General features: G+C 43.3%; 1 protein-coding gene across 1 annotated transcript in view; it reads left to right on the forward strand.

The window, feature by feature from the left end:
* Window positions 1-82: 82 nt before the first annotated feature.
* GLTP (glycolipid transfer protein) overlaps window positions 83-22,900 on the forward strand; it is a 392,229-nt gene continuing 369,411 nt past the window's right edge. Inside the window, exon 1 of the mRNA XM_069619406.1 lies at window positions 83-314. Coding sequence (XP_069475507.1) covers window positions 212-314 — 103 coding nt within the window. The 5' untranslated portion in view covers window positions 83-211. The remainder of the gene's footprint in view (window positions 315-22,900) is intronic.

The raw sequence follows: 22,900 nt of genomic DNA on the forward strand, positions 1-22,900 counted from the left end.
TATGCGTGAGAGTTGAGACCAATCCGAAGGAAAGATTGTGTCCCCTGGACATTGAAGGGGCGTGGCAAACTCGTTAACTGCACTGTGTCTTCCGGGTGCCCGGCGAAGTCTGCTTTCAGGCTGCGGGCTGACAGCACGAGAGAGCTGCGGATCTGCCTTGGTGGTACTCAGCCCCTGCCTACGTCAGTTGCCTCCCGTGTCGCGCTCTGCCATGGCACTGCTCCACCAGCACCTGTTTAAGCCCCTGCCAGCCGACAGGCAGATAGAGACCTACAGCTTCCTGGAGGCCGTGTCTCACCTGCCCCCCTTTTTCGGTGAGTGGCACTTACATGTGAGCACCCGCTTCGCGAAGCCTACGAGAGGCACTTGTCATTGGTTCTATTACATTTTAACGTGTTTTATTTCTTAGGGTGCTTTACCAAATGACGGCATGTGACGGGGGGGGAGGGGGGGGTGGTTGTTGAGTGAGAACAGCAGTGACATTTCACCCGGACCTCGCTATGTAATGACTTTTTTGTTTGCCTGTACAATCCACCCAGGACCCCACCAGGTGAAACTGTACTTTATCGCTGCTTCTTCCTGTTTATTTGCTTTTTTCTTGCGGGCCCTACTACCGTTCTCCACATCCGAACAGGAGAGCACAGAGCAATTCAATTCATTAAAGAGAGGCTACAAATGTTAACCCCTGTCCACAGCCATATTACTTGGGACCTTAAGCTTTTGCACGAGTGTATGTCATTTTCTTTTCAAATGCAGCAGTTTATTACCTGTAATGCCACCAACTATATTTTGTTCAAGTTTGTCCCCACTTCAAGTCTTTGCACAACATGGATTCTTTGTTGTTTTCCCTTCTCTTCTAAAAGTGAAGCATGCTTATTTGCTGCAGTTTAACATGGCTCTGCAGCCTTTTATATAGCGTCACGGACAGACATACGATAGACGTTTGGCAGGTGAGGAGATTCACTGAATCTTGGCCAACAGTAAAGAGAATAGATTAAGCCACTCATGTATTCCCTATGCACAGTAAATAGGTGGGTGGTGCTATTGGTACGTTTGCTTCATATGACCATTCGTATTTCTGTCCACCCTTTGTAGATGCAGGTGTATAATATTTTGTTAATGGGAGAGCTGGATTTACCATAATTATGCGATCCTCGGCAGATAATCTGTGTGCCTCAGTCCACTTAGTGTCAAAATTGGGAGTACATTAAACAGGGACCACCTTAAGCAGCATATATATATATATATATCCTTCTGCAGGACCAGGCCTGGCTCCAGCATGGGGGCGAGGCCACCTGCTTGTCCCCCTAGAAAGGCGGACTTGTCGGTGGTGTTACCCACCACTGGGACCCTACTGGAACCAGTGGGTTTGCAGGCAGGGGTTTAGCAATTTGCATTCTGATGGGCTGCACTGCAGGAGGCCCAGTCATGATTTGTTTGCTTGCCATGTACAATCATTTATCCTCCACATCCATGAAACCAGAACTGGCCAGTGAGATGGAGCGCTATTTTCACCTCTAAGTAAGTTAGCACATTTGCTCAAGTAGGCAGCCTACAACTATGTAACACGATCCTGTGTTGAATTTTTTAAAACTGCACTGTTCATCTTACTTGCATTTCCATTCTCTCCTTTACAAGGTAGCTATTTTTTCAAACCCATCAAGTTGATTTCTGTAATTTTAAAGTCGTTTGTTGTGTGTGTGGGAATCAACGGTTGTTCCTGTCATGCTTAATACAATGGTTAACTGTAGCAAACATCAAATGTCAGTTGATGATGCTTGGACACAGATTTCTGGAGTAGGTGCATAAAAGACTGATGACCCAGGCAAATTACATATACTGTAACACAAGCCTTTTTAGGCATTTGGGCAGGATTGCTCACATGAGTGTCAGGGCAGCCAAGGCTGATTTGCAAACAACTGTATGGAAGCCTGACCAAAGCAATGCCAGTGGTTATGATTGATTCAGAGACTTGCATCCATTAGACTGAGGGTCCTCCCAAAATTACATACACAATATATATTCTGCTGAAGGAACTACTTGAGTATAAGTGAAACAGTAAGGTTGGTAGTAAGAAAAATATAATTCTGGAGGGGAGAATGCAATAAAATCAAAGTGGCTTAATGAAAGGCTTTGAATTATGCCGTTGGGTGTAAGCCAGAATGATTGCATTGGACCACAGGTGGGATGAAGAAAGGATGTTGGGAGGGACACACGTTCTATGGACGCGTTTGTTCATTTACCCATCCAATGCCATGTTAATACCTGTGGTATTCCCACCAACTACCTGCACCCTCCCTGCTGAAACATATCCTCTTGGGTAGTCTTTGAGCTGCCTCTGTCACAAGTTACATTAAACTTTGTGCTGTATTGTGCCAGCATGTGCTGTATCTAAACAAGTGTTTAATGACTTAATTGCCTCTGTAAATTAGCTCCTGTTGTAATAAAACATATCTTAACAACGTGCGTTTTCCGAGTAAATCAAAAAGCAATATGGGCATCCTCGCATGGTGGTTTTTTTTTTTTGCACTGGAATCCTAAAACAAGCATTCGCAAAACCAATCGTTTTGACTTGTGTATATGTATTACATAGACATTTGACAGGCAATGACATAATATGCCTAGGTACTCCACCATTTTCCAGATGTTACCACCATATTATCAGGTGGTACCCTCATGGCAGTTTCTGGCAAATGCCTATCTGTACCCAAAAGCCCACATTGTTGACTTTGCCAATGCGTGTTGGTTTCAGTTTGTCCCCTTATATACCCAGACGTGGGTGCCTTGTTTGCTATGCCGAGGGAATCAAACTGCAACTCACTGAGTTGGTCCAACAAGAACCTACATAAATATATCAAGGCTAGGATGGAAAGTATGGACAATCTTCAGATCGTCTCATGCATAATTACCAGTGGGGTTCTGACCTCAATAGTATGCTTCTTCGTTTGTATGCAACAGAATACCTCATGTGTATTGTGGGTCTTATTTGAAAAGGGTGATATAACTGCTGGGTGGTAAGGCAATGCCAGAAGGAAGCTATTTACTGTGGGATCCCCCCATTGCTCTTGGATCCTGACCCTCTGGGTGGAGAGAGAAGAAGGTAGGATCACCTGGGTAGAGGATTCTTGGGAACTGAAAGTGGGGTACCCTTAGAGACCTGGTATCCCCCTTATCCCGTTGACTCAACCAAACCCTCCACCAACTTTGATAGGGTATTGTAAAGCTGTTTCCCTTCATTTCCCCACATATAACACCTAACAGTACTGTGATGAAGATGAGGCAACTGAGAGTAATGAACACTACACACTTTCACCTCTTTGGTACTGGGACGAGGAAGATGCCTGCAAAACGCTGAGGGTCAGGCATGTCCCTTTAATTATGGTCAGGCAAGTCTCATTGGAGATCCACACCTGCACCCGGTCAATGGGCTGCAGGTGTATAAAGAGGGACTGGTGGAGCAGAGCAGGGACCGAGAAGGAGGTCTGTGTGGAGGAAACCAGCAGGGGACCGTGCTTCAGAGGAGGCAGCTGTGGTAGTGCCGGACGAGGAGCCAGGATTCCGGCAAACTACCCATAAGACTTCGTCACGGCCAGTGGGCTGTGTCAGTCTGAGCCTCTGTGAACTGTGCTCTGCAGCTGGAGCTGCGATAGAGCAACCAGAAGAGAGGACGCCACCCGCGTCCAGAGTCTAGCATTCTGGGTGCCGGTGTGTGAAGAAAGACACGCAGCAGGTGAGCGGAGTGCGAAAGGGCACGTTTTTGCGACCTCTGCTGCAGAAGCATAGGGAACTGCTGAACGGAGACACCACAAGCCGGTGAGTGTCCGGGAGGACGCATGTACACCGGGGCGCTAGTACAAAAATATATTGAATATCGAATAAATGGAACTTTACAATTTAGCAAAAATAAAGCGTATTCAATACCAAATGAAATGGAACTTTAAAAATAAAGCAACTAATGTTTGTTAACTATCAAATCGAGCTTTAAACACAGCAAAACCAATGCATATAGAATACCGTATTGAATGGAACTCTACAATTGAATGGTATGAATGCTTCACAAACACTGAATTAACTGAAACCCTGAAATTAAGCAAACCAAGCAACTAAAGTGAAAATCCCAAATTCCCAGGGGAAAACGAACTACAGAAAAAGGGTCCAAGTTTGACCGAGTTATTAGAAGGTGGGTGTGAGTAAAACACCCTTAACTAAACTTTTATGATTGCATGCAGAGTGACCAGGCCAAAGACTGGAAAGGATGTGTGATGAGTACTGGCAAAGCCAGGAGGCTGATCATAAAAGCCAGAGGATTGTAAATCTACGCATCAAAGCCAAAAGTCAGGGATCGTGGTTGCGTGACCTGTTGGTCTGACAACTGCACCTAGACCAGGGAGCCCCATATGTTGACCTTGGACATTGTGATCATGAAGAATGAACCCTGAGGCTTGAAGAGCTACGCTATGTGATATAAGCCTCAAGACCTTTTTGTTTTCTGTGAATTTTGTTGCTTGGAACTTAGGGGTGGGGGAGAGGCGGGGGGATTTGTTTTGAACTGTATTATTGTGAACTGCAGAAAGGTGATCTTGGGACTTTTTCATGGAACTTTCTTATATTTCTCGAACGAGAGCTGGGAAGAAGCTGCGAGCTAGAAGAAGCTCACAACATTGAGTTGAACACTTTCTTTTAATTTTGACATCCCTACACTTTGGTTGGATTTAGTTGTGAGGGCAAGGATAGGTTTTTGACAGACTTGAGTTGAACTCTGACTTTCCTTAGTTTTGTTCAGGTAGGGAAATCCGACCTTAGCATTTGGCAAGTTGGGCCTTCTACTATCCTAACATTGGATTTAATAAAGTCTTTTATTTTAAACTTTAAATCTGTTGTCCGCGTTGTGCTTCATGATGCCTTCACAAGGTACAGAACAATCACTTGGTTCTGAATTTAATTTCACTTTGTCTGTATGAGAAGTTCTCATTAATTTGCATTCTTCTCATTAATTTGCATTCTGCAGCATATAGTCCTTAATTCACGATGGGGAAAATAAAGCTACAATCAAATAATTTTACTGCTACTTTTATCTACTTTTATCTACTCTGCAGCACTTGGAAAATGACCACCAGTGATTGTAGCTTTATTGGTAAAGCAAGTGGATTCCAAATCGTTAATTGTGGGCGAAGTTTACTACAAACCGTTACAAAAGAAGTTAGTAAAGTAAAACAAAAAAGAAAGATTAAAGGGAAAAATCAAATACAGAAACTTAAAGTAGTATTAATTTTCATGACTTGCAATCATTGGTTTAGAGGTATACAATTCATAACAATAACATTATTTCCCTAAAAATCATCCCTATGAAAGTTATATTTTATATACAGAGTAGCATCTGTGGTAATTGAGGAATAAATACCACTTACAATTCTGTACAAAAAGTGACTTGTGTGCAAAGACTCGGGATTGTGTTATTTTAGGTATTTAAAACCAAACTTCAATACATATTTGTACCAACTTGAGCTGGGAAGATGTGTGGCAAGTACCTACATTTCAGGCCAGGATAAAATACTGGCTTTACCACTTAACCGAAGTGTGTAATCCCGGGCAAATCACATAACCTCAGTGTTTCCTGCGAACATTAGGTGCCCCTAGACTTTTTTCAGTTTGCAGTATGAGCTATTTAAACAAAAAAAAGCCTCTCACTTGTGAGAGATGGCCAGCGCAGGGGTCAGGCCGGCCATGGAGACACGCACACCTCTTTCTTTGGAAAATATAGGTACACATTTATTGACCAAAATAGTGATCTTCAATAGTGGACCGGTGACCCCTCCTCCCTTTCCACGTCCAATCGGGAGCAATAACAGGAGTCTGGAAACACCTCAACCTGCACTGTCTATCTCCTGATCCCACTCTCTTCTACATGCAAGCACTCCCACACACACTCAAGTAAAATGTGCAGCAAAATTGCAACAAAAACTAAAATGTGCTTTAAAATATAATTTTGTAAGAAACAAAATGTCCTACTCCTTGCTTTGATATTTATCAAGGTGGTGGGGGGGGGGGGGCGGCGCAGGCTGACTTTCACAACACGATGGCTGGACCACAAGTGGATTTGGGTTGTTTGGTCAAAGGAAAAAGTTTTGTGGCAAATTGACCATAGTCATTTCGCTATCGTTGTTTACTTCAACAAAACAAATCAAATTGGGCTGTACACCAAGCCGCCGCCCGCCCCCTTTCCCTACTTGCCTTTTTGCTCACCGCTGCTTCTTCTGCTGCTTCAGATCTGTCGCAGCCGGGTCCCCTTTTTTTGAATTTAAATAGTTCATATATTTATTTTTTTTTGGTCCCCTGCTTCCATTGTCAAGGAAGCTGGGGACACACCCGCGCACTCTATGTGGAGCGGGGGCACACCCCCAGAGTCCCCGCTCCACATGTTCGGTATTTTGGCACTTCACATTTTTTGTACTGGCCTGGCAAAATCGGTCAAATTCAAATTGTCTGTACAAGTGTTTTTTAAAATTAGCAATTTGGTTGTTTAGCCACACACTCCTCCTGTGTCCTGCTGGGAGTAGCCACAGTATAACAGTATACAGGGAGGTATTGCTGAGCGCACACCATCTTAGATGGAATAAGGACTGGGGTCCACGTTGCTCAGCCCCTGCAGAGGAGAAGGTGGCATCCTTGATTCTCCCCAGCCAGGCCAAGAAGGCATTGTGGGGGTGGGGGGGGCTAGGTGGGAGCAGTTGTAAATGGGATTGGTGGTCTGGGGGAACTGATGGAAGGTGATAGGGAGTGAAAGGTGAATGAGGATTGGATTGAACAAAAAGGAGAGAGAGCAGATGGGAAGAATGGTATTGCCACACTATTTATTTCTGCATCTCTTTTGCTCTGTACTGTTGTTTTTTTATAGCTTATTTATAGCATTATGTTGAAAAAGGTACAAAACGTTGTCTTGGGCATAATTTATTGGGATTATTCTCCCAGACTCTTGTTAGGGGTTCTGCAGTATACTGCTTTCCGGTTTCATGCTTTGGCAATAGATTTCCTTTTGGAGTTGGTGGAGCGTATGGAAGAGGAAGTCAGTAGCGAAGTAGTGAGGCAGCTTATAGAAGGAAATAAAGACACAATGGAAGAAAAGAGCAGAAGCCTTTGGAAGTGGTACTGGAGAGCCTATGATTTTGCAAGGGATGAGCCGGTGGAAAGCAAGAGCAGATTTCCCATTTAAAAAAATGAGTGAACCTGGGCAAATCACTTTGTGATCAAAACCTGGTGAGGTGAACGAGCGGTTTCCACCCCCTAAACACACAGCTCCAATAGTAGACCAAGACACCTTAAAAAAAAAACCTGTACAAATATTTGCACTTGTGACAGCCATTAAGAGTGGCAGGCAATTTGAGCTCAAAGTTTGATCATAAAGCTTGATAAACCTTGCTCAAGGAGATCCTAGGAGGAGGTGTTGTGACTGGGATGCGGCAGGAAGTGGGTGGGAATGGCGGTAGGGATTACATGGCCATGGGCAGGTAATTGGTGCGTGTGTAGATAACCAAACACCTGCATGCTTTGTATCCTTTCTCATATGCCATCTCTCCTTAGCTGTACTCTAATGCAATAGTTTCATCTTATAGATGGCATGTTAGCTAAAAAGTGGGGTCTACTGTGATGTCACAGGACGTGTAAATAGGTGACCTTGGTATATCTTGCCATGGAAATAATGGTAGGGGGGACAGGGGTGTTTGTCCCCCCCCCCCCCCTCCCAACATTTGTGGCACACCATTTTGTTCCACTCCTTTGGCAGGGGCCCCTTCAGGGCTGGCAAGAGAAATATTCACCTGGTCGGGCCCTGTTTGTGACCTGGGGGCCCAATTTCCATTGGGTGTGGGTGTAGGAGCACCGTATACATTGAGCCAGATTTCCCAGATCCACGATCCAGCAAAAAATGTCTGTTCCTGGATCCGGAACAATCCATTTGCACCCTTCAATTGGTTTAGTCTATTGGACTGCGTTATGCATCCTGGATTCAAACCCATGTTAGGAGCAGGTGTGAGAGGCCTACCCCTAAGATTACTTAAATGTCTGATCAGGTTGCTGTTAGAATTGCACTCTTCGGTAGACTTTAGGATAAGGGATGCATGGGCAAGACTGAAGGAGGGTGCTGGGTAGGCTAGGTATGGGAGTAGGGCTTAGGGTGGGAGTAGTTAATGCTGTCACTAGTGCAACATATGTCCCATGTTTTTGTGGTTTTGCTGACCAAGTGATTTCCCCAGGATCACTGTTTGTTCAAGGAAGGAAATCTGCCCCCCCCCCCAATCTGTGCATCCCTTCCAAATGCTCTCCAGTGACCTTTCCAGTGTTCTGCTCACCTCTCCCATTCACTCTTTGTTCTCTTCAACAAACACCCACACTACATTGACTTTCCATTCGCTACTCCAGCTTCCCTACATTCCCCCTTCTGAATAAGAAAAGCTATTGTCAAAGCAGGAAAAATTAACAACTGTATAGTGCAGACCCCTGAACAAGAGCCTGAGAGGTGATCACAATTAATCAGGCCATAAGAACAAATATTATGTATCTTTTAAAAAAAGAAAATGCTATAAATGAGTTACAAAAACAGCACAGAGAGAAGCAAGCAGAATAGTGTGGCAACATCAATGTATCTATCTTCCCTTTTCCCATCTGCTCTTCCCTTTCCATTATATCTACTCCTCTTTCACCTTTTACCCTCAGTCATCTTCCATGAGCTCCCCTGACCACCATTCCCAACTACTGCTCCTACCATTTCCCCCCCCCCCCCCACCATGACTTCTTGACCTGGCTCAGAGAATTGAGGATGATGTCTCCTCCTCTGTGATGGCCGAGCATTGAAGCTCCCAGTACTTATTCAATCTCAGATGGTGTTCGCTCAAGAATGTCTTCTGAACTCTGAAGTTGCTACCCAGCAGGCCAGAGGAGGTGCTTGTGGTCCGGCCATCTTTTTGTGAAACACAGAACCACGTCCAGAATACTGAAGCAAGGAATAGTACATTTTATTTCTTACTAAATTGCATTTCGCAGCACAACATTTTAATTGAGATGTGGGTTTTGGGGGCAGTGCTAGCATGCTGGAGAGCGAGCCAGGGCTGGGGGTGCAGGTTCAGGAGGCAGATGGTGCAGGTTGAGCAGTTTCTAGCCTCCTAGTATAGCGCCAGGTGTGGGCTGGCAGGGCAGAAGGGGCTTATGTCATTGTCTGGTACTTACTGTTTATCAATGCAATTGTCCATGATGACTTCTTGGTTGACGTATTTTCTTTGATTTTCTGTTGAATGTCGCTATTTTGTTCAATAAATGCAGTCTTATATATTCCAAAAAGCGGCGTGTTTTTGTCTCCTTGGCGGCCCCTGACGCATGCACTACCCATCTATAAAACCATGAGCGGTTTTGGAATAGATTTGACTGCAAACTGAATCGCTTCTATGGGCACCAAATGTTGCCAGGTAAGGCAAAGTGACATTGAATGATTTGCCCATGATCCTACACTTTGGTTAAGTGGTAAAGCCTAGGGAGTTGTCTTTATGGAACTGTTTCAAACGTGACAGGGCTCAATTGACTGCCATTCCCATTCAGGAAAGCTTGGCTGCAATCCTAGGATCAGAGCGGGTTGAATGGGTTGAATGGGTCCTAGATGTGTTGTATTTCTTTATTTACATTCTCAAGCACTCATGATTAATGTCACATATGCGTGTTTGTAAGTCACCAGTTGTCCTGGCGAGCTAAAGGTAGCACCTGGTAACTTGGTTTTAAGCTAACCAGGTAGTCCTAGGGTACAAGCAGTAGCTAAATAGCTCCCAGCTATTTCGAAACCTGCATAGGGGATACACCCAGGGTGTTAATGTGCTGATGCGACAGAGGCGCTGGAATGGTTTGGTGAGGTAGGGGCTACAGAGGCAGCGAAATAGGGTTGAGTGAAGCAATTGGTGAAATGTTCTTTGAAGGGTGCGGTCTTCACTTCCTTCCTGAACTGTAGGGTGGAGGAGGCAGTCTTATGATCATTGGTAGCTTGTTCCAGACATTGTTCAATTCTATCAGATTGTGTTTCTAAAGCACCAAAGCAATCTGGAAAGGGTAGTTCTATGACTCTTAAAGTCCAAAGTGGGGGTTTTCTTAAATTGACATGGGGGGGGATATTTGGATCCAAATGAAATGCATGCCTTTTCTTAGGCAATCATTGGGATGAACAAAATGTAGGCAGATGCCTTGGAAATGGCCAATGGCGGTTCTGTCCTCTAAAGAAGTGTGATCTGTAGGCTTCACAAGGTTGCGTGGCACTACTTGTAGGTGCTGATGACCTTTGCAACGGATAGTGGCTCTCGAGTGGTCCTCTTTTGGAGATCACAGTCCCCATTTTCCTTTGGTGGAAATTACATCCAACCAGGTACAAATAGTTTTTACTGGATCCATTTCTGTCTTCACTACCACGGCGCAAAAGTTGACTAGTTCCAAATAGAAACTGGATGTTGGTGTTCAATGCTGCTAATTGACTGACGTTTCCCGGCAACTACTTGTCTGTCCCTTCATTACTGGATTGAACATGGCTTTGTTTTATATTTGTGGTCACAACCAAACCAATACCAGTTCCTCCATCCATGAACTCAAAGTAGAGTTTGTTCATACTTGCTGTTGGTGTCTAAGTGCTGTCGCTGGGCCAGTGCAGAACATATTGGGGTGCCTCCCAAGCTCTGTGAGGCCCTATTCTGTGGTCCTAAGGCAGGGCGTTGGGCCGAAGGGAGATAGGTTGAAGGGGGTCTTTTGAAGTAGTTCATTGCATCATGTATTGCGTGAAAGAATGTGGTGATTTGAACTGACTAGCTGCCCATGAGGGCACGTGGTTAGGCAGTTGTACTACTTTTGAAGGTGCAGGAAGTGGAGGTGCTGGGAATCTTGAAAGGCATCTGTATAGATTGCCCTGGGGCATCATTTACAAAAACCTGCAACAGTATCAAGGAGTAGGTGTGTGGGGGCATTGAAATGAGGCGCCCACTTAGTCTTCTTGAACTCGTCTGTGGAATGGTACTGGTCTCTCAATTCGTGAGGGAGGCCTCTGTTTTTATGGTTGCATAGCGAGTGTGCAGGCAGTGTCCCGAATTTGGTGACTTGGGGCGGAACGGACACTCTGCTCATTGTCTGTGTTGTGTGGTCCAAGTACCTTGTGTGTAGTGGTTATGGTTGCATGCACGTTTCTGTTCTGACGTCATGAGTATTTTACACTCTACCTTTTGGAGGTTGGAATTAAATGGATTTTTTTAAGAGGGGGTGCACTTAGTTCTTACTGACGACTGGGGTATTTTTAGGCAAGTAAAACTGTTTCGAATTCGGAAACTTGGATCTTTTTGTTGAAACCTACGTTCGTTTTGCCCGTTTTAAGTACTGCAAACGAAAATGTTTTTCTTACTTCTAGGCCCTCTTTAGGATGCATTATTGTAGGCCTCCTGTCTGAAGACCGTGAAGTGGGTGGCAACAGGCAGGATATTCCTGTCATGACTATTGCTCCCTTTTTGTCATGTTGGGCGTGTTTGTCTGATTTTAGTGAGTTATTTATGCTGCGCATCTGGAAGGCTGGTTCGGAGGGGAGCACCTGCCCTCTAGTCACAAACCGTGACTACTGTGTGTTGCGTGTCTTTCTGATCCTGTTCTCGGTTACACCCGTTTGGTCACCATCTCATTACCACAGCGCCTGCTTCACAAGTCTGTTGGCCTTATGAAGTGTAGGCAGTTGACGAATACGGGTGACTGGACCTGAGACGCGCTGGTTAGGAAACCTGATTTACCGGTTGGTGGACGGCACTTGGCGTCTTCCCTTGAATGCCACCTGCCCAAGTCTGCTGCAGTCGCAATTGCTGTTCTGACTTCTTTGTGAATTCCTTTCTAATCCTCATTCAATGGCTTAGTTCGGGTCTCCGCCTGGCTTCCGTATTGAGGGTTTCCCGTTTCTGATCTCTGTAATGTTAACTCTGCCCTCTAGGAAGAAAGGTGGGGCCCTTTTGTCTGATGGGTGGGTGATCCGTCATGCTGGGCTCCGCTTAGGCCAGGCGACTATCTCGCAGGATAGGCCACGACTGCTGTTATTATTCATGGAAATTAATCGTATATTGCTGTAGTATCGTGAACTCTATGCAATGTAAGCACTTTCTAAAACAGAAAAAGTGGCGTATTTTTGCTCCGCTGTGCCATGCCCTCCTCGATCAATAACCAGTATTGGCAATGCCAACTGTTTGTTCTTTTGTGGAGGCATGGGGAAAGGCACTGCTGTAGAGGTAAATGGCCATTGTGAGTACTTGGGCATCTTATAGCAGTGCTTTGCAAATGCCTAATACTTAAACATAAGTCAAAACTGTTGGCTTTGCCAGTGTTTGTTTTTAACAGGATTCAGTGAAGGATACACACTGCTTATAAATCGAGTGGCTGAAGGCAGACCTGGTTTACATTTTTATTACACCAGTAGCGGTTTACAGCTCCATTTACGTCATTAAACTAACTGCTTTAAAAAAAAAACACTTGCAGGCACTTCGAGCACAAAACTTGATTAAATCAACTTGGGGCATGGAGGGGGTAGGAACTGGGTGGTAATGGCCATAGTGATTAGCATGGTTATGGGCAGTCAATGGGTGGGCACATAACCAAGCAACACCTACATGCTCTGTGTCCCTCCTCATATGCCATGTCACCCTATCTGTACTCCAATTCAAGCACCACCTAACAGTCCAAACTAAATATAAGAAAAGTGCTCAGTTTTAAATTAAACCATACAAATTTGAAAATGCAGTATACCAACATTACCACTGAATAGAGTTTAAAAAAAGAGGCAAACGCATATTCTACCACTGGGTTCCCTGAGTTGCTGGAACACTAGGGTACTCTCTCATTTGATTACTTCTTGTCCATCTGTACTAAATTAATTCTACATCGTACTTTTACAAGAAATTTGGATGCTGACAACTCCTATCTGGGAAAATCACTAAGTTGTGGTAGCGTCCAAAGCGGCTAGAGGGCGACCTGCTGCTGGGTTACTAGTTGTACGCAACGACTCAACTTTCTTTGTAACCGTGGATATCTCCTGATCCGGGCATCCAAGTGGTTAAACTTACCACCCCAAATAAAAATCATCCCCTTTATCCTGCTTCTGTTCTAATAAATATCTATTGGAACCCTCTTTCTCCTTCAGAACCACAGTTCATTGATAAAATCGAAGACATTTTAAATAAAGCTCTATTACAACCCAGTGTGACAACTATAATAATAGCAGGTGATTTTAATTTGTATTGCTTTACAGCTACTAAAACTGCTGTCGACTCAGAGTACGTAAATGATTAAACTCAATGGATTCAAGGCAATTTATCATGTTAAATGGCTCAGCTCCTGAAGATTCCCCTCCTAAACCCACATGGTCCAGAAACTTCAGTTCCTCTGTCTTGGACTATGTGTTTATCTCTTCAGATTCAAACAAACTAATAGCTTCATTCCAAATTGTTCCTGCCTCCACTAGTGACCATAACATTCTCAAGGTGGGCTCGATTCCTCTTGACTAAATCAACCGTTTTATGATCAGCAAGTGACCAGTAAATAATGCAACCAATCTGGAATCTTACACAAATGTCCAAACTATACTACAGGCTCTTACAAGGCGACAGCACTGTTTATTCAAATACGCACATTTTTTACAATGATTGCATTATGTTTATTAATCAGACTAGTTTTGCTCGAACCTGTCCTTTATTTTTTTTTCACTCACAAATATGTTCACTTAACGGCTATTACTAATCTGAAATTGGAGCTAAGGCAAGCTTTAAAAACTGCAAATTCTTCAGTGCTATCGACTCTACTCAAAACTAGATATAAAAACAGAATCAAACAAGCAAAAGCTGAAGAAAAGTTAAAAGCTCTCATATCTAAATCTTCAGGTGAGATATGGAAAGTGTTTAATAACATACCATCTAATGCTTCTAAGTCGGTCTTGATAAATATAATTTCTGAGTCCACCTGGACTGATGACTACCAAAATCTCCTTTACTCTTCTAGTGCTCAGGCAAGCATTATTATTATTTTTCCTATCAACCCTGACCTTAGCTTAAAGTTTGATACTTTAGATATTGTCTTAATAATTAAAAAAAACTGAGCTCCTGGACCAGACAGTCTAACGAATGCAATACTCAAATCCAATCCTGAAGCGTGGCCTGCTCTCTTGGAAACTTTTTTCACGAGAGTAATACAAACGACTCAAAATTCGCCTGATATGGGCTATTCTTATTCCTATTTTAAAAAAAGGAGATGGGTCAAAACCTGACCACTATAGACCAATAGTATTACTTGATGCCCCTTGCAAAATCCTTGGTAGACTTGTATGTGATTTTACAAAATGGCTTATTGACAATCAGTTAATGGAAATGCACCAATCGGGCTTTGTGGCAGGTATTGGCACGGCACTAAATCTCTTAATATTGTCCTCTCAAACGTCAAGCCATTCAGACAAAGCAACCTGTCTATCTCGCTCTGATTGATTTTAAGCAAGCGTCTGACTCTGTTCTGCAACAAATTTTATGGTCTAAGCTTTTAAATGCAAAATGTCCTTTTTATATATTAGGTTTTAAATATATCCATTTTATACAAATGCATCGATCAAAATTAAGTTGACGACAAATGGTCTTTTATCCCAGGCGGATGAAACGAACGCTGGCTTAAAACGAGGTTGTCCCTTTGCTTCTATACGCTTCAGTTTTTTTATTAGCGATATTCATCTTTGTTTTAACTCTGTGATCATTTCTGCCAAGATTGGGAGCTTGTGAAATCTCATATTTATTGTATGCCGACGACCTAGTATTGCTAAAGAGGACTCTGATAGGATTGCAGCGGAAGCGCTCCGCTCTGTCGGCCTATGCACAACAGAATGATTTGGTCATCAACGCATCGAAATCCAACATTCTGATTTTTCCATCACAAACGCCAGAAATAGTTCCAAATTCAATTGGAAACTTGGCAAGAGCTCACTACTACAGATATACGAATATAAATATCTTGGTGTCACTATAAACTTGCATCTTTCAGACCAACCTTATAAAGAGGAGCTTGCCATTAGAATGGAGATGCTAGCAATTTTTAAAGTCTTTGCAAGCGGCATATGGACATTTTCTCTCTCACCAGCTCGGATATTTTATATTCAGAAAGTTATTCCAATAATCGCTTATGGGAGTCAAACTAAAATCTCTAAAGTCTGTAAAATCGGATATTCTCGAGGGCATATATTAGAAGCTAATCCTGCCGGTCTACTCGAGCACCCCAAAGGCTCTAACAAGATATCAACTTGGTTTAAATTCACTTGATGCTTTGGTGTCCTGGTCAATGCTATTTACCTATAGGAAATGTCTTCTTTCTTCCACTACCTCAGCTAATTTATTCCTGACCTTGAAAAAAATGTTACAAGCTTCTGGGCCTACACCATTACAGGAATGGAAACAGACATGCTGTGAGATTCTTGAGGAGGCTGATAGTTCTGAATCCATGCTACTTGATTCTCCTGATAAAGTCAAAATTAAATTGTGGAGATATGATTGGATTAGCAACTTTGAAAAAATTAAAATTTATAAAGCGGGCAAGGAGGGGGCTTTCCAAATTAAAGCATTAAATGAATTGGCCCATTATCTTGCTAAATTCCCTGATTGTGGTTATGCTGAGTCTTTTCTATGCTTCCGACTGAATTTACTCTATACAAATAAAATTGCAACTTAGAATAAGCTTAACAAATTAAGTAATATATGTAGACCTTGTAAGATCAATCATATTGTAGAGACTATAAAGGCATCGAATGATAGAAGGTCCCTCATGAGGACTCATTATTTATGCAAACATTTTGAGCATCTAACCTTACTAACCCAAGACCAACTTTGGAGAGAAGTTTTTATTTTTAATGCTACTAAAACGTCCCTTATTATAGATATAATACAATTTTTAACAGAACTGAATTTGTTTTTACCGATTTTAACTTGACACATGAATAGATTAATCAATTGTTTTGGTGGATTGATTTTATTATGCTTTTATAACAAGGCTTGAAGTATATTTACATATATCAATTTAACCTTATTAATTCAAAGACCAGATAATTGTACGTATGACTGCTTATATTGTAAATTCTAACTATTAGTTTCCTTCTTGAATTGATTTTAAACTATTCAGGAACATTTTGTTATCGGATTTTAATTTGTTTTACGGTAAATGTATCTATTCTAAGAATACTGCACATAAGATAATTGTACTATGAAAGATTATCAACTTTTTCTGTTTTAACAGTACATATTCAACTAAACCAATTTTTTACTAATAAAAAAATATATATATTCTACCACTCTTTTCAATCTATTGCCTTTGTGTTAACCAAACGTATGCACATGCATTGATGGCAATAAAACAAATTATGCATTGTTTGATAATAGTTGTGTTTACTAATGCAGGGTTCGCAATTTCGTGGAGCTTGTGAACTCCTGGTAACTTGGCACAGGCTGCTACTGGACGCTACTTTCGACTCCCAACTCCGTGTCACACAAACCTGTGTGACCTTAACTGCGTAATTTGGTAATGTTTATAACTGAGAATACAGATATGATCCTTTGCCTCCAGTAACCCCTTGAACAAAATTTATGTGCCAATAATGTGCCCAAATCAAGTAAGATGCCCTTCTCGGCATACCTACCCTGCTTTTCCCCCGTCCGCCTCCACATTTCAGTCCAATGAACTCTGCCTGCATAGGCAGCTCAAGTTATATTTTGTCTTTATAGACCACTATGTGTTACTACTAATGCTAACGTTTTTCACTAGGTTGAACAGTGCGACACTATCTTTGTCAATTATAAAACCTTTCTACTGTTTTTTTTTTTTTATTTATTTTTATTTTTTGTTCTCCTCTGCCGAAGGTTCTCGTGCTGTCAATATGGCATAAGTTAAAGGGACAGACTGAGGCCCTCCCACACTCCACCTCTGGGGAAGGAATGCCTCTGGGAACCCCTCCGTTAGACCACCTAGCACAGGTTGACAGGAGTCCCCATCCTCTATTGACAGGGTCAGGTCCAAGAATCTGTCTCATGAGATATTCAATATTGTCTGTGGTGCAACACCATTTGGCTCTCCACGCTTCTTGGACGTATCCACCGATGGGAATCCGTATAAAAAATTGAATTTATAAAACCGAATGGGAGATTTGATTGAATTTCGACTCCGAAAATTATTGCTGAAATTTTGATAGTCTCCTATTCAGTGCCATTACAGAGTGTCCCCTGCACCCTTGTTTACTGTAACGGCTTTTGGGGTTGCAGCAATGTCCCCCCCCCAGGCCCCCCCCGCTTCCAGAAAGTTGTGAAAACCCTGCAGCACTGGTTCCCGATCACGGAAGTCAACGGAACAGGCGTTGTAGGGACAGTGAGTCGGCGGCATGTAGTGCCGCCAAAAGGCAAGTGGGGGGGGAGCAGGTTGCCTGAAATGTCCGTGGGAGAAAAGAACGAAAGTTATTTTCGAACAAATAACTTCAGTTTTTTCTCCCTCAGACATTTTGGATTCAAATAAATCCATGGACAAGCATACCCCACCCCGCACGGACACAGACAGTTGATGTGGGCTAACAAAGAGGCCTACACTTTTGTAAAATGGGGATTTTCATCTCTGTTGGAGCATTAAAAAAAAAGCTGTTGATACCCCACATTTTTGCCTTGCATATTCGTTGTCCATAGAAACCTGAACCAGATAGCCACCCTTTGCAGAAAATAGCATGAATACAATAATTAAACACTCCCCTTTGCTTGTAGCTTAGCATGTTTTTTTCATCACAAAATGAGCAATTTATAATGACCCGCTTTCTGCCTTTTAATCCCCCCATGTGTGCCCCGCAAAATTCCATGACCAGTCAATGAGGGAGATAAATATGACTAGTGGAATGCATGCACACCCCTATAACAAAAATGCAAATTATTGTTGAAGGCCAATAATGAAACCAATAAACAATGACACCTGTGGGTCTCCTCACCTTCTCAATTTGTAGAGTCAACCATAATTGCATGCAAACTCTTAGGAGTAGAGATGCAACAATTTCCGCCTAACAAAACAAGTAATAATGGACACACTGAGGACAAAATGGAAGTTCCATACGGGAAAGTACCTGTTTCCACACAATTGGGGGTGCGCCACAAGGACATGGTCTACGATGAACAGTAAGCAAATTCAGTGAAACATCAAGGACTCTAGCAGCAAAATACTGAAATGGCTGCATATGTACGAAGAAAAATGACATTGGGCGTTGTTCACAAAGACTGGCTTTCCATGTAGGCAATAACTGAACACAGACCTACAAGTTCCAGGACAGATCAGAGGCACGTGAAATTCTGGCTTCTTCTCTTAGCTAAGGTGCGAGTCTCCTTGTGTGTCTCCCAAAAGGGTGAACCCCCCCCCCCCCCCCCCTCCAATCCTCAAACGTATTGTGTGGATGGAGAGCGGGTGGCATGTGTGAGGGAGGGGGAGTAGTCTGTGTGGCACTGAAGAACCGAGAGCACCACACCAATTGAGCAATGACTTAGATTCTTTACTAACTCTGTATTTGAAACATGGAACACCCCAGTGCTCCCTCACCCCTATTCCAATAGGCAAGCCAAGAACCAGGCCGGTGTACAGAAAGATATCATTTATTTTCCTTTCATTACTAGACAAAGTAAACAAAATATACACACTGTCACTAAGCACGCCACTCCACTCTGTGGTGCAAAACCTTTAGTTCCAGGTACTTTTTCTTATTGAAAAAAAGTTAAAACCACAAATGCATTTTTTTAGAGACTCGGAACATATAAAACACCAAAACATGTACAGTTTTCAATTCAGATCTCTAGTCCCCCTCGCCACTCCCCCAAACCCTCCCCCACCCCAATCCCCGGTCACTTGTGAAGAGAGATACCGGTTTAGAGAATTCCTCAGATTGGATCACTCACAAGAACACCTCTAATGTATATGGATAATCAATACGGCACCCTGAAACCTGATATGGCAATAGTATTTGACCGGGTAATTTGTAGGTGGCCTAACTTAAATACATGTAGCACTTTTCTGTTGGACAAACAGAATAAACCTGCACAGTGCTCTTTATTTCTTACCTCCCTCCGCATTTATCGTTTCTAGCAATATTTCTAGCACAACAAACTTTTAATAACGGGTCCTTCTCAACAGAAGATGAAACTGGTTATGGATGTTACTCCAAACACCCCCTTCTGTCTCTTGTTATGGATGTCCCCAGCACTTCTCCTGGTTCTGTCCAGATTTTAGTTACACCTTCCTTTTTGCCTTCATGTCTCCATCTGTCAGCCAGTCACTCCCCTTTTCCCACTGTGCGTCTAGTTTTAAAATCTCCTAACCATACCCCAGAAATGTCTAAATTGTGGCATTCTGGCTCACTGGTTGATACTCCTGATTGGGCATCTCTTGTGCTGTCCTCCCCCGAGACCCACTCCCCCCTCCCCCACTTAACAAGGCCTAGGCCCTTCAATTTGATTGGTGGCCTGGTCTCCAGGCCCCATCTCTGGGAGTTCTTGCTCCACCCATCTGAAATTGCATTTCCGAACAACTCCGATATGTGTTTAAAAATCTTAAACATGATACTTTATTTCTAATTTACAAATAGGGGTCGCAATCTATATATTTCTAAATGGGTCTGATCAGGCTGGTCATAAGTGACCGGTGTCTGGTGTCGGCGCATGTGTGAATGGCAGATTTTTGCGATTTCATCAGAACGGACTTCAGGTAAAATTTTGACATTCTACAGACTGGTATCTGTCCTCTGATCCATAACTTTTTCTGGGAAGCTACATCAGGTTTTTAGCTTAACTCTGGTTCCAAGGTTGAATTTTGAGGGAACTCCTACTCACAGACAGGCTTATTCTGTGCTTTCCGTAATGGTCTGAGCCATCTATTACAGTTCATCAGTTTATGAGCAAAATGATTCTCCATATAATCCTGTGAGACCCTTTTAATTACATGCATGCTTTTCCACTTAATCATGAAACCCTTTTGGTTCCCAAAACCATGTATGTGGGCATGGCCCTCTGTCTTTTGTTGACTTAGCCTTGAATGAATGGTATGGGATTTGATTGCAGACTAAGATCTGAGCATGTGTTTTCTTATCTCCTTGAGAAGGGGGGGGGTGTATCTCTGCCCCCGGACTCGTGACATTCTCTGGTGCCCGTCGACGATCAGTCAGCTCAGAACTCCACCACAAACAAAATTTACTTTTGAGTTTTTTTTTAAAAATTCAAACTCCATGGGCTGCATCTTTGTTTAGAGTTGACCAAATTGAGAGCTGAAGGAGTGTTTGACCTTTGAGTCTGATGGCGGTGGGAGGGTTTCTTTTGTGGGGAACAGCTTTCAGTCAGCTTCTTTTGAACAAAAATTGTGCTTTTTCCAAATGTATACCATTACATTTAGGCAGTTTTCACATCTTGCATTAAATACAACACATTTCTGTTATATTTCCATCCAACATTTCAGATGAACTTGTAAATCAATTGCTCCTCACCTGCTATATATATTTTAGTTTCCATCTTGGTGTTTTCACTTTACCTTTCATTCCTCCAGATAGTTCCTCTGCTCTAACTTTCACAGGCTCCTCAATCACTCTTAAAGATGGTCTGGGATGACCACTTTTTTAGCTGATAGATGAGAAGTGGGTGTTCATCAATCTGTTTTTTTTTTTTTTTTTTGGGGATGCGGCTCCTATAGGCAACAGGCAATACTGCTGTGCCAAGACGGAAGGAATCCATTCCTTGGTTCAATTCCTCTGAAAATTAGAGATGGACATTGTTACCTGCCTCACTCCTTTTTCGTAGTCTTCAAATCCTAGTATGATTTCATTCAATTCTCCAAGTTGTGCTATGCAAAAGCGTGCAGGAGGTGCTTTCTTGGGTTCTCAATATATTATTGGGTGGTGGACGTATTAAACAGTGTCTGCACCTGAGTTCTATAGAGCAGGTGCTGATTTATCACCATGTTCCATCCGTTTAGCAGTTCAAATTGTATTGTACTTTACATAGTGCCTTTTCCCATTACTTTGGTCTCAACGCACTTGTGGTGGGAACGCCCTGAGGGACCGCAGTCCAGAGTATGGAACATTCTCATAACTGCTTTGTGTGTGTGGATCAGGAATGTGAGCGGGTGCGGTGGGGGTAGGAGGGGGGGGTTCAGTGTCAGAGTGCAAGAGACAATTGGTCATAGGTCATCACTGAATTCTGTTGCTTGAGTGTGGGTAGCCATGCCTGTGGCAGATGTCCACTGAAATGGTGCGTTTATATGTACCTTCAGGCTCAGATGGAGCTTTATTATTGGTGCCACTGTTTGATCAGGTTGTCCGTGTGAGAGCCCTCTAGGCCCACCATTAAGGTTGCAGTAATAAGTGTCATGGATACGCTATCATAATGCCTTTTCTAAGCATGACAGACTAGTTGCTCTCTAGGTGTGATATCGAGACTGCATGCTTATCTTTCATTGCAATTCGGTGGCAATGCTCATACATAGAAGTGCAATAGATGGCTAAAACCAATGGTCGTCTAGGTGTAAATGAGAGAATTGAGTGCAGAGGACAGGGTATCCTAATACCAGGTCCTGGGTAAGGGAAGGAAGTCTTAGAAAGCGAGTGCTTGGGCTGAGATGAGCAGTTTGGTGGGCTGGCTGTGCTACAATAAGCTTCCTAAGAGGTTGGCATATGGAAGTGGCTGAGGAGGCAGGGAGTCTGTGCGATGGCAGTGGGTTTGTTTAGAAATCTATTATACTTGTGGACCAATCAGTAGTTTATAGACTGGAGATGGTTGATGTGCACTGCCTATTTAGAGGGATGCAGGTGTCCCTAGGCAGGGCTGCTGCAATAACAGCTGACTTCCGCCTAGTGGAATGGGAACACGTTCCTAATTGGGGCATTGCATTAGGTCTTACCAGGTCTAGTGACTCGTAGATATCTCTGTAGGCGGTAGATGATTGTTGCGAGTTGTGTGAATAGAGGTCTGTAGTTACCAGTTTGCGAAGGCGGGCCGCCATGATTATGGCCAGCGCCACGTGCAGTTGTTGGATCTAGTACCTGGGTGGAGTTTAACAAAGGTGTTGGTAGGGGGATGGAGATGACCAGGCTGATCCGTGTTATGCTAATCCTTGCGGAGTGACAGGTCAGGGTATCTCTGCGGCTGGTGATTGGGTGAGCGATGCCGTCGTGATGGAGATGAGGGAGTCCCTTGCATTACGTTTTTCAGAAAGTCTCTGGGAAATGGCCACGTTTTTAGGTCCTTTCTGGAGAAAAGCTAGTCTTTGTTCGGGCGGATGTGTAGTTGAATGGAGTTCCAGATGGAGGAGGCTTGGATACGAAAGGCGGATCCTCCCATTCTGGTGGAGTTGAGGTGGGGGGGGGGGGGGGGTTCTGGTGGGTTGGTAGCAAGTAATCCTGTCCTGTAGGAAATCTGGTCTGGTATTGTGGAGGGCGTGGTGTGTGATGCACATTGCTTTAAAGGTGGCCCCTCTGCTGATGGGGCGCCAGTGGTAGTACTCTGAGGGTGCGGGTGATATGTTCTCTGGGAGAGAAGGCAAGCAGGAGTCTGGCCACAGAGTTTTGCATTTGTAGGTGTTTTCTGAGCTGATGTGCTGGGACGTCTAGATTGAGGGAGTTGGCATAGTCAAGATGGGAGAGAATGATGGCAAGTGTTACAGAGAGTTTAAGGTAGGATAGATGGGGGAAGATTTGCCTTAGGATGCGTAAATAGAAGTGGCAAGTTTTGGACAGAGTTGATGTGTTGGGAGAGTGACGGCTCGGAGTTTATTGTGCATCCAAGATACTTTACATAAGTGGAAGCTGCAGATGGTGCTCCTAGAGCGTGTGGCCATGGTA

The sequence above is a fragment of the Ambystoma mexicanum genome, chromosome 10, assembly GCF_040938575.1.
Source record: "Ambystoma mexicanum isolate Mex_15411 chromosome 10, UKY_AmexF1_1, whole genome shotgun sequence".
Classification (NCBI taxonomy): domain Eukaryota; kingdom Metazoa; phylum Chordata; class Amphibia; order Caudata; family Ambystomatidae; genus Ambystoma; species Ambystoma mexicanum.